Genomic DNA, 11,571 nt, shown 5'->3' with positions numbered 1-11,571 from the left:
CCTATCTATGAGGGTCCATGTTAGGCAATGTTAAAGAATGGGATTGGGGGCCGGGCATGGTGGCTCACACCTGTAATCCCAACACTTTGGAAGGCCAAGGCAGGCAGATCATGAGGTCAGGAGTTCAAGACCAGCCTGCCCAACATGGTGAAATCCTGTCTCTACTAAAAATACAAAAATTAGCCTGGCGTGGTGGCGTGCACCTGTAATCCCAGCTACTCAGAATGCTGAGGCAGGAGAATCGCTTCAACCTAGGGGGTGGAGGTTGCAGTGAGCCGAGATCACACCACTGCACTCCAACCTGGGCGACAGAGCAAGACTCCATTTAAAAAAAAAAATGAGATTGGGGGCAGCAGCTTTCCTATAGCAAGTGCTCAGTATGTGCCAGATACTGGGCAAAGGAGTTTGCAGACATATATCATTTGATCCTCACAATTCATGAGGCAGGTATGATTATGCTTCCCATTGTGCAGAGAGGGAAAACGAGTCACACGGAAGCAAGTCATGCAGCCGAGCTAGGATTGGAACGGAAGTGGCCTGCAGAGCCTGCCTCCCACCCCACTGTGCTATGCCTCCCATTGATGCTTTCCTGTGCCTGCCATTTAGCTTTGCTCTGGTGAGTGGCAAGCTGTACCAGTGGAAAGAGCCTGTCATCAGTTCTGTGCACAGCAAGGTGAAAAGGACAGCAGAAGTGAAAGAGGAGATCGTGGAGAAAGAAATGAAGAAGTTGGTGCACAGTGTCTTTAACATGGCAGATTACACCTTCCCTTTGCAGGTGAACACCTGGTAGTGTTAACGGACCCCAACACTTACCCAAAGGTAGCCATTGGGTCAGGTTTCTGCACTATAGTCCCTTCTGTGGTTGCCAGAAATACGTTACAGGAAAAGGGTCCCGATCCAGACCCCAAGAGGGGGTTCTTGGATCTAGCGCAAGAAAGAATTCAGGGCAAGTCCACAGTGCAAAGTGAAAGCAAGTTTATTAATAAAGTAGTGGAATAAAAGAATGGCTACTCCATAGACAGAGCAGCCCCGAGGGCTGCTGGTTAGGCATTTTTATGATTATTTCTTGATGATACGCTAAATGAGGGGTGGATTATTCATGCCTCCCCCTTTTAGACCATATAGGGTAACTTCCTGACATTACCATGGCATTTGTAAACTGTCATGGCGCTGCTGGGAGTGTAGCAGTGAGGACGACCAGAGGTCACTCTTGTCACCATTTTGGTTTTGGTGGTTTATAGCAGGCTCCTTTACTGCAACCTGTTTTATCAGCAAGGTCTTTATGACCTGTATTTTGTGCTGACCTCCTATATCATCCTGTGACTTAGAATGCCTTAACCGTCTGGGAATTCAGCCCAGTAGGTTTCAGCCTCATTTTACCCAGCTCCTATTTAAGATGGAGTTGCTCTGGTTCACACGCCTCTGACATTTGTATTGCACATCCATTGTGAGGTGAATGATATTAATCCCACTACAAATCAAACCTTCAGGAGGTGAGGCAATGTGTGAGGTGGTAAAGCCTCCAGATTCAAAACTGTGCTTGGGTCAAATTCTAGCTCCGCCACTTTGTGTGTGCAGCGTTGGGCCAAACACTTAGCTCAATTCCCTCATGTATTCAGCAAACAGTTACTGAATATAATATGCTACTCTTCTAGTCTTGTAGCAGGACGAGCCGCAGACAAAACCTCTCAGACACCGAGTTGTAGAAGGAAGGGCTTTATTCAGCTGGGAGCATCGGCAAGCTACTGCCTTAAAATCCGAGCTCCCCGAATGCACAATTTCTGTCCCTTTTAAGGGCTCCTCACAGCACTAAAGATTTCACATGAAAGGGTCGTGATTGATTTGAGCAAGTAGGTGGTACGTGACAGGGGCTGCATGCACCAGTGGTAAGAGAGAAACAGAACAGGGCAGGGAGTTTCACAACGTTCTTCTATACAATGTCTGGAATCTATGAATAACATAGGTTTCTAAGTTATGAGTTGATTTTTAGCTACTGGGTGTGAGGCCTCTGAGCCCAAGCCAAGCCATCGCATCCCCTGTGACTTGCACGTATACATCCAGATGGCCTGAAGTAACTGAAGATCCACAAAAGAAGTAAAAATAGCCTTAACTGATGACATTCCACCATTGTGATTTGTTTCTGCCCCACCCTAACTGATCAATGTACTTTGTAATCTCCCCCACCCTTAAGGTACTTTGTAATCTCCCCCAACCTTAAGAAGGTTCTTTGTAATTCTCCCTACCCTTGAGAATGTACTTTGTGAGATCCACCCCTGCCCACAAAACATTGCTCTTAACTTCACCGCCCATCCCAAAACCTGTAAGAACTAATGATAATCCACCACCCTTTGCTGACTCTCTTTTCGGACTCAGCCCGCCTGCACCCAGGTGAAATAAACAGCCATGTTGCTCACACAAAGCCTGTTTGGTGGTCTCTTCACACACGTTTGGTGGTCTCTTCACACACATGAAACTGGGTTTAGGCCAGGCAGGCCCAGGCCTGGTTTCGGGCCTGGCGCCGGGCTGCCCGTCTTTGGTTTCACTTCCTTGTTGTTTCTTCTTAAAACAGGTACTGAGTATAAAACAATATAAAACAAAATGAGAGGGTCTCTCTCTCCCCTCAGTCTCTGGGACAGAGCAGAGAGCAAGAACAAAATTGCTGTGCTCGTGGACTTTACATGCTAGGGCGGAGCAGGTCCTCAGAAAATCATCAAATGTACGTTAAATGTATAAGGTAAATAGTGATGAGTCTAAAGTGAATGGGGGGAATGGAAGAGAACGAAGGTAGGGAGAATGTACATTAAGGGAAAGGGAAGGTTGCAATTTTAGAAAAGGATGTCTGGGCAAGGGCTCCCTGAGAAGATGGCATTTGTACTATAGAAACACAGTATCTATTTTCCAGGCCCGTAATGAAGGTTTAATAAGAAAACGCATGGATTCGTAAAAAATCTTCAATAGGCCCCAAATGGACCTACAAGACCTCGACCCCAATGGATGAGGGAACGCTAACCACAGCAGAACGGTAATCGCGGCGAACGTTGGCACAGACGGAAAGTTGATCTGAACGGAAAGTTGGTCCGGGGGAAACATTAGTTATTGAGGAACGTTAATCCGGAACAAATCTTAGGCAGAAGCGGAACTTAGACCAGGACGCACAGTTACCATGGCAACGACGCGCGCCCTAAGAGCGGTGGCAGCGACGCAGAGAGACCTGGGAGGAGACAGAGGCAGGGCTTGCGACGGAAGTGGCCTCTCTGCTTCTGCAGGGCTGGGGAAGATGCTGCGTCCAGCGTTACCGTGGCTGTGCCTTGGCCTCTGCAGCCTCCTGGTGGGGGAGGCAGAGGCCCCGAGCCCCGTGGATCCGCTGGAGCGGAGCCGGCCGTACGCGGTGCTGCGAGGGCAGAACCTGGGTGAGCGGCCCTCGGGCTGGCGGGCGGCGGGTAGTGCCTGAGCTTTCACTGCTCCGGGTGCTGGAGCCGGGCATGTACGGAGCGGACAGGGGATAGAGTGGGGAGATGGGTGAGTGCGGGGGGTGCAGGTGAGGCCCCTCAGGGGGCCCCGAGACTCCCTCTCCAAAAGCCTGGGGCAGAAGGCCTGAACTTTACCTCTCAGCAAGTGCTCAATATGTGCCAGAACCTTCGCCTCCCAGGTTCAAGCAATTCTCCTGCCTTAGCCTGCCGAGTAGCTGGGATTACAGGCGCACACCACCACACCTGGCTAATTTTTGTATTTTTAGTAGAGATGGGGTTTCACTATGTTGGCCAGGCTGGTCTCGAGCCTGGCACGGTGTCCAGTAAGCTCTCAATATGTACTGCTTGCCCATGAATGAACTGCAATCGGGAGACCTGGGTCTCATTCTGGGTCCTCTCCTCTCTGGCAGTGTGGGCTCAGGCTAGGCAACAAGGCACATCGTTTACCCCACCCCTCTTCTTTCCCAGAGGAGCCAGTATTTATTGCAAAAATGATAACAGTTTTTGAGCATTTCCTACATCCCATGTCTTGTGCTACGCACTTTGTATACGCGAATTCATTTGAGCCTTACAGTAACTTAATGAGAAACGTACGGTTTGCAGCCCTTTTTTTTTCTTTTACAATAGTGTCTCCTCTGTCACCCAGGCTGGAGTGCTGTGGCACGATCTTGGCTCACTGCAGCCTCGGCCTCCTGGGTTTAAGTGATCCTCCCACCTCAGCATCCGGGGCGAGTAGCTGGGACTACAGGCGTGCACCACCATGCCTGGCTCATTTTGTTGTTGTTGTTGTTTACTTTTTGTAGAGGTGGGGGTCTCGAACTCTTGGGCTCAAGCAATCCTCCTGCCTCGGCCTCCCAAAGTGTTGGGATTACAAGTGTGAGCCACCGCACCTGATGTTGCAGCTCTATTTTTCAGATAAGGAAAATGAAACTCAGAGAAGTGAAGTTATTTGCCCAAAGTTACATAGCTAGGAAATGATGAGGCCAATACTAGAACCTGTTTGGGGGCTTGAAACATAAGTTGTGGGAGGATATCTTCAACACACACACACGCTGCATAAATACGTGTGTGTGCATGGCTTTGGCTTTGGAAGGAGTTCTGGAACTTAAAGCTTGGCAAACTTCACAATAAATCTGCCCCTCGCCAAAGTCTTCCCTTCCCACTGTATCTCCTTGGTACATCTGTATATCTACAAAGTGGCTATTAGTATCATTTTGGATTATCTTGACTCTACATGAACTCAGTGTCTGCCATGTGTTGACGACTTACTGTGTACCTAGCACTCTACTAAATAGTTTCCACACATTATCCCACTCGATCCTTCAGAACAGGGTTTCTCAACCTGGATATTACGACATGTTGGATAAATGATTTCAGGGGGCGAGGGGCAGTGGGGGGGCTATCCTAAACACTGTAAGAAGTTTGGTGGCATCCCCAGCCTTTAGATACCAGTAGCACCCCCTACTCCTAATCAAGATAGTCAAAATCTCTCCAGACATTGCCAAATGTCCACGGTACGCCAAATCCCCATTGGATACCCACTGCTGTGGAACAGTACTACTCAAAGGGTAGTCTGCAGACCAGTGTGAGTCTGCAAACTATGTTATCTGCAAAGAGATGACTACAGAAATTGAGAGTGTTTAGAAACTTAACAGTTTGACATTGTTGCAACATCCAAGCACTTAGAGACCAGTTCTAGGTGTCTCTGAACTGGAATGCTTTGCAGATGAAGGGAACTGGTTATTAGTCATGCACAGTAGGGCTATGTAGTGGTCTGGGACAGACTAGAAATTATAAAAACTACTCCTTTGCCATAGATAGTTTGAGAAATGCTGTCCTAGACAGTTCCGTACAGTTGGTATTTATTTATTTTTTTGAGATGGAGTTTTGCTCTTGTTGCCAAGGCTGGAGTGCAGTGGTGCGGTCTCAGCTCACTGCAACCTCCGCCTCCTGGGTTCGAGCAATTATCCTGCCTCAGCCTCTTGAGTAGCTGGGACCACTGGCGTGTGCCACCACGCCCAGGTAATTTTTGTATTTTTAGTAGAGATGGGGTTTCACCATGTTGGCCAGGATGGTCTCGATCTCTTGACCTCATGAACTGCCCACTGTGGCCTCCCAAAATGCTGGGATTACAGGTGTGAGCCACCACGCCCACCCTAAAACATTCTTTTAAGGTTCTGCCTGGGCCTGCAATTCAGGCAACTGTCACTGCATGCAAAGTGTAGGGAGAAGTGAAAAGATGACGACTGGGAGAATTGATCAGGCCCCAAATGCATGGCCATTGTGTACCTAACAACTCATGGTTTTAAGCTCCTTTTTAAATTTTATTTTTATTATTATTTTTTATATGGAGTCTCACTCTGTTGCCCAATCTGGAGTGCAATGGCATGATCTTGGTTCACTGCAACCTCCACCGCCCAGGTTCAAGTGATTCTCTTGCCTAAGCCTCCCAAGTAGCTGGGATTACAGGCACCCACCACCGTGCCCGGCTAATGTTTGTAATTTTAGTACAGAGGGGGTTTCTCCATGTTGGCCAGGCTTGTCTCAAAGTCTTGATCTCAAGTGATCTGCCCATCTCGGCCTCCCAAAGTGCTGGCATTACAGGTGTGAGCCGCTGCGCCTGGCCTTTTTTATTTTTTAAAGGTAGATTTCCATTCCCCAATTCCAATCTTCTGCATTCCTGCTTTGGGAGTTTTAAGTTTTTTATTTTTTATTTTTTTGAGATGGAGTCTCGCTCTGTTGCCAGGCTGGAGTGCAGTGGCGCGATCTTGGCTCACTGCAACCCCCGACTCCCTGGTTCAGGTGATTCTCCTGCCTCAGCCTCCCGAGTAGCTGGGATTACAGGTGCCCGCCACCATGCCCAGCTAATTTTTGTATATTTAGTAGAGACGGGGTTTCACAACGTTAGCCAGAGTGGTCTCGATCTCCTGATCTTGTGATCCGCCCGCCTTGGCCTCTCACTGGGATTACAGGCTTGAGCCGCTGTGCACAGCCGGGAGTTTTAAATTTTTTTTAGAGTTCTTCCAAAATGCGAGATGCAAGAAAATGGTTTAGAGTTCTTCCAAAATGCGAGATGCAAGAAAATGGTCTTAAATGGAATAAGACAACTTTAAGTCCAATTGTAGTCCAAACCATAGAAACTCAGAATTCAGGACTTTTGAAAATTAGGGCAGGTATTCAGTTAACAAGGGCTATTTTAAGACATGACATTTAGTTCACGTAGGTTGGAGATTTTGTTTGACAAAGATCTTAAAATTACTTCTGGCCTTTGGAGTTATGACATGCTGTCTTTGTCACCTTCTCCTTCCTTCTTCCCCCTCACTCACCAAAAAAAGATGAATTTTCTTTTCTTTTCTTTTCTTTTTTTTTATTTTGAGACGGAGTTTCGCTCTTGTTGCCCAGGCTGGAGTGCAGTGGTGTGATCTCGGCTCACCGCAACCTCCGCCTCCCGGGTTCAAGAAATTCTCCTGCCTCAGCCTCCCAACTAGCTGGGATTACAGGCATGCACCATCACGCCCAGCTAATTTTGTATTTTCAATAGAGACAGGGTTTCTCCATGTTGGTCAGGCTGGTCTCGAACTCCTGACTTCAGGTGATCTGCTTGCCTTGGCCTCCCAAAGTGCTGGGATTACAGGCGTGAGCCACCGCACCTGGCCTGATTTTTCTATATAGTCGGTTTTAAAATAATAACCGGTTTAAGCATGGAGGGTGTGTGTGTGGGGGGGTCACAGATACTACAAAGTTACTGATTTAAATAAAACTATGGTCAAATCTTGGTTTTTCTTTTGTTTTGTTTTCTTTTTTTTGACAGAGTCTCTGTCGCCCAGGCTGGAGTGCAATGGTGCGATCTCGGCTCGCTGCAACCTCCGCCTCTGGGGTTCAAGCGATTCTCCTGCCTCAGCCCCCTGAGTAGCTGGGATTACAGGTGCCCGCCACCATGTCCGGCTAATTTTTGTATTTTTAGTAGAGATGGGGTTTCACCATGTTGGCCAGGCTGGTCTCGAACTCCTGACCTCATGATCTGCCTGCCTTGGCCTCCCAAAGTGCTGGGATTATAGGCATGAGCCACCTTGCCTGGCTAAATCTTGGTTTTTCAAAGGAACAGTAATGAGACTGAAGAACAACCATGGTTAGGCCCTAGCTGGAACCTGGGATGGGCCCACATCCCTACAAACACACATCAGTGTACATTTGCTTGTTTTGAATGCTTCCCAAGATCGCTGAGATAGTCACAGAAACAAGATTGCGTATCACTGCTGCTATTGAATAAACCTCTGACAGGTTGCTGGTTACGCTAGTTTATTTTTTTATTTATTTATTTTTTCTTTTTTGTTATGTAGTAGTTTAAAGCCCAGGTCCTTATCCTGTATCACCAGGGCTCAACTTGAGTAATCAGTTGTAGTTCCCATTTCTCACCTGAGCACCTTGAAAATTTCAGATGTGAAATTTAGTCTTAAAAACGTAACTTTTTTTGTTTTTTTTTTGAGACAGGGTCTCCCTCTATTGCCCAGGTTGGAGTGCAGTGGTATAATCTTGGCTCACTGCAACCTCTGCCTCCTGGGTTCAAGCAATTCTCCTGCCTCAGCCTCCTGAGTAGCTGGGACTACAGGCACACACCACCACACCTGGCTAATTTTTTTTGTATTTTTAGTAGAGACATGGTTTCACTATATTGGCCAGGCTGGTCTCGAACTCCTGACCTCGTGATCCGCCCGCCTCGGCCTCCCAAAGTGCTGGGATTACAGGCATGAGCCACCGCACCCGGCCAAACATAGCAGATTTGTGAGTTAGTTGCTTCTTTGCTCAAAAGGCCCTGTCAAGACTCATCTTGAGACTGAAATACTTTATTGAATCTCCAGGTTTTTATTAATGGCTTTAAAGGCATAGTTGGGCATCCTGCTGTCTTGCTCCCCTATAGTCGAACAATTCTCCACACAAAAGCCAGAGGAATCTTTTTTTTTTCTTTCCGACTAAATCAGATGATGTCATTCCTTGCCCCCTAGTGGCTTCTCTTTAAACTTAAAATCCGTGTTTCCTTCATGGTCTCCAAGGCCTTGCACAGACCAGCCCCAGCCTTCCTCTCTGGCCTGATTTCCTGCCTCTCTTCCTGCACTCCTTGCCTGGTTGCCTCCCTTCTGTTCACTGAGTGTGTTGGGCTTATACTGGCCTCAAGGCCCTTCCTTAGCTGATCTGTGGGCCTGCAGCATGCTCCCTGCAGAGCCTCACTCGTAAGGTCTCAGCTTTTTTGTTGTTGTTTTTTTTTTGAGGTGGAGTTTCATTCTGTCGCTTAGTGGCGCAATCTCGGCTCACTGTAACCTCCGCCTCTCGGGTTCAAGCGATTCTCCTGCCTCAGCCTCCTGAGTAGCTGAGTAGCTCAGGAGTAGCCTCCTGAGTAGCTGGCGGATGCCACCACACCTGGCCAATTTTTGTATTTTTAGTAGAGACGGGGTTTCACCATGTTGGCCAGGCTAGTCTCGAACTCCTGACCTCAAGTGATCCACCCACCTAGGCCTCCCAAAGTGCTGAGATTACAGACATGAGCCACCACACTCGGCCTGTCTTAGTTTGTGAGTCTCCTCCTCGGATGCTTCCTGACCGTCCCCTCTTCTTGCTGCCCACCCTGTCTCCATCCCTAGCATGTTACTGTTTTTTTTTTTCACGGTATATCAAGCTATGTGAAATGCTCTCATCTGTTTGTTTCTCCCCCAACTATACGTAGAGACAACTGGAGAGAGGATCTGTTTACAGCTGTTTGCACAGCACTTGACATAGTGCCTGGCAGCAAGTGGCATTTGATAAATCATTGGCAGTGAGTGGATGAATTGCCTAACCTGGAGCTGCCATTAGGAAGTAACCTGTTTTCCCTTTGCAGTGTTGATGGGAACCATTTTCAGCATCCTGCTGGTGACTGTCATCCTTATGGCATTTTGTGTCTACAAGCCCATTCGGCGTCGGTGACAGCCAGACAAGTTCTTCAATGAGTATTTGGGAATAGGATAAGTTGTGTTGCACACAGGCCAGTGGAGAAGTTGGAACCAAAACCTTCCTACTTGGAAATGACCTTTGGTCTGGACAGTTGGTAAACGCTAAATGAATTAGAAGAAAACATGTACTAGACATTATTTTTTCCTAACACTGTAGCGCAAATAATTGGCCCCTGAGTCCGCTTCTCAGTGTTTCTGACTGTACTTGTTAAAAGTAAGACCTGAAAGCTCCAAAGGTCAGTGTAAAGATGGAGTGTTCATGAGAAAGAAAACATGGTAACCTTGTGAGTGCCTGTAAGAACCACACTGTAAAGAACTCATCATTAATGCTTGAAAATGTTATTAAGAAGGAGACTTACCATGCAGACATTCCCTATTTAAGAACCATTTGGTTACAGTGGGTTAAGAATCACAGATTTTTTTTTTTTTAATCTCACCTGAGTTGGCCTAGAATGTGCTGGTTGCAAAGTGGTGTCAGCAGTGGGGATCTTGGGCCCTCGTTCCTCACCTGCATCCTGCCCTGCACTCAGGTGCTCCCCCTGAAGTCAGGGTCACATCAGGTAGACCTGTTACTATATGCACCTTTGGCCTGGAATGCTCTGAAATTGGACTGGAAATGTTACTAGGTTGGCCTGTTACAAAAAGGACCCCATCCTGCTTAAACACATTGATCTCCTTTGCCCTGCATTTGAGTCTTTCTAGCCCATGGTCTGAAACTTGAGGCAGCTTTCCAGATTTGGAATGTGAAAGGCTCAGTGGGCACTCTGTTCATCCCTGGGTGGGGAGGGCCCAGCCAACAGAAGTGCATGTCCACTGTGCGGGCCAGTGTGTGTTTACACAAATTTCATCTCAGCTTTGAAAATGCTGCTATTAGTTTCCACTGTTGGTGAACTGGATTTTTTCCTCCTATTGAAATGATACTTTCATACTTATAAAGCTGTCGTCAATATTTATTTCAAGGTGCTAGATTTAATTTTGTTATTAAATTGAAATGCTTATCTTGTGTTCAAGCACAGCACTGATTTTAACAACCTGCATTTAATGTGAAGTAACCGAAGTAGGATACTGTAACTGTGTAAGGATTTTGTTTGTAATCTTGTAACATTGAACCATTGAAATGTTCACTGTTCTTTGCTTTTGAGCAAAACGTCAATTAAAACTAAAGTAAAATCCTATATATTGTTTTACTCCACCAGTTATTTCCCAAGTGTTTGAAATGCAGGTGTGTGTCTGAATTTGATCTAATCACTTAAAGAAGCTCTGTGAAGTGAAATTTCTTTTTTTGAGACGGAGTTTGGTTCCTGTTGCCCAGGCTAGAGTGCAATGGTGCATTGTTGGCTCACTGCAACCTCCACCTCCCAGGTTCAAGCGATTCTCCTGCCTCAGCCTCCAGAGTAGCCAGGATTACAGGCATGAGCCACCATGCCTGCTAATTTTTTTGTATTTTTAGTAGAGATGGGGTTTCACCATGTTGGCCAGGCTGGTCTCAAACTCCTGACCTCAGGTGATCCACCTGCCTTGGCCTCCCAAAGTGCTGGGATTACAGGCGTGAGCCACTGCGCCTGGCCTAAAGTTGAGATAAAAGTCTCCTAGTGCTGCCTATGATTTAGTGGCTGTGGAGTCATATCAGCATGTTGTATTTTTTTCCACCTGGACCTCAGGCTTAAACCTACACATATTTCTAAACAGAGGCCTAGGTGGTACTTTGAACTTCATCACTCACTGTACCACTGAATCACTTGAAATCTCCACATCCAGTTCATCTTCCTTGATGTCATTTGTGGTCAGCAGGAGACTGCGACCAAGCTGGCAGTTATGGCAGTTTCCCTTTCCTGTCATTATTTAGAGCAGACTTTCAATCCCTTGACATGCCACGTTTATGTAGTGTGACAAGCTTGTTTATAGAGCAGAGTGCCTTAGGAACTTAGTTCCTAGCAGTGTCTAACGTGCAGAAGTTGCTCAATTAAAGTTTCTGGCCGAGTGCAGTGGCTCACGCCTGTAGTCTCAGCACTTTGGGAGGCCGAGGCGGGTGGATCACCTGAGGTCAGGAGTTCGAGACCAGCCTGGCCAACATGGTGAAACCCCGTCTCTACTAAAAATACAAAAATAAGCCAGGC

General features: G+C 47.1%; 1 protein-coding gene and 1 long non-coding RNA gene across 2 annotated transcripts; one reads left to right on the top strand and one right to left on the bottom strand.

Moving 5' to 3' along the window:
* Positions 1–1,702: 1,702 nt before the first annotated feature.
* Positions 1,703–3,093, bottom strand: LOC129136553 (uncharacterized). Its single transcript, XR_008538364.2, has 3 exons — positions 3,011–3,093; positions 2,415–2,572; positions 1,703–2,075 (listed from the first exon to the last, which is right to left on the bottom strand). It is a non-coding gene; the product is annotated as an uncharacterized LOC129136553 (long non-coding RNA).
* On the top strand, positions 2,589–10,629 carry C12H12orf76 (chromosome 12 C12orf76 homolog). Its single transcript, XM_009426235.5, has 3 exons — positions 2,589–2,716; positions 2,903–3,410; positions 9,343–10,629. Exons 2-3 carry the CDS (start codon positions 3,164–3,166, stop codon positions 9,426–9,428), a joined length of 333 nt encoding a protein of 110 aa, XP_009424510.1. The 5' UTR covers positions 2,589–2,716; positions 2,903–3,163; the 3' UTR covers positions 9,429–10,629.
* Positions 10,630–11,571: the final 942 nt, after the last annotated feature.

This window comes from Pan troglodytes, chromosome 10 (genome assembly GCF_028858775.2).
Source record: "Pan troglodytes isolate AG18354 chromosome 10, NHGRI_mPanTro3-v2.0_pri, whole genome shotgun sequence".
Classification (NCBI taxonomy): domain Eukaryota; kingdom Metazoa; phylum Chordata; class Mammalia; order Primates; family Hominidae; genus Pan; species Pan troglodytes.
This window is presented reverse-complemented; position numbering and strand designations above follow the sequence as displayed.

Bases quoted from the DNA above. Each gene is read 5' to 3' on its own strand.
- C12H12orf76 (XM_009426235.5), top strand. From the start codon at position 3,164: ATGGCAACGACGCGCGCCCTAAGAGCGGTGGCAGCGACGCAGAGAGAC. The intron at 3,411-9,342 runs GTGAGCGGCCCT...TTCCCTTTGCAG, and splicing joins GCTGCGAGGGCAGAACCTGG to TGTTGATGGGAACCATTTTC.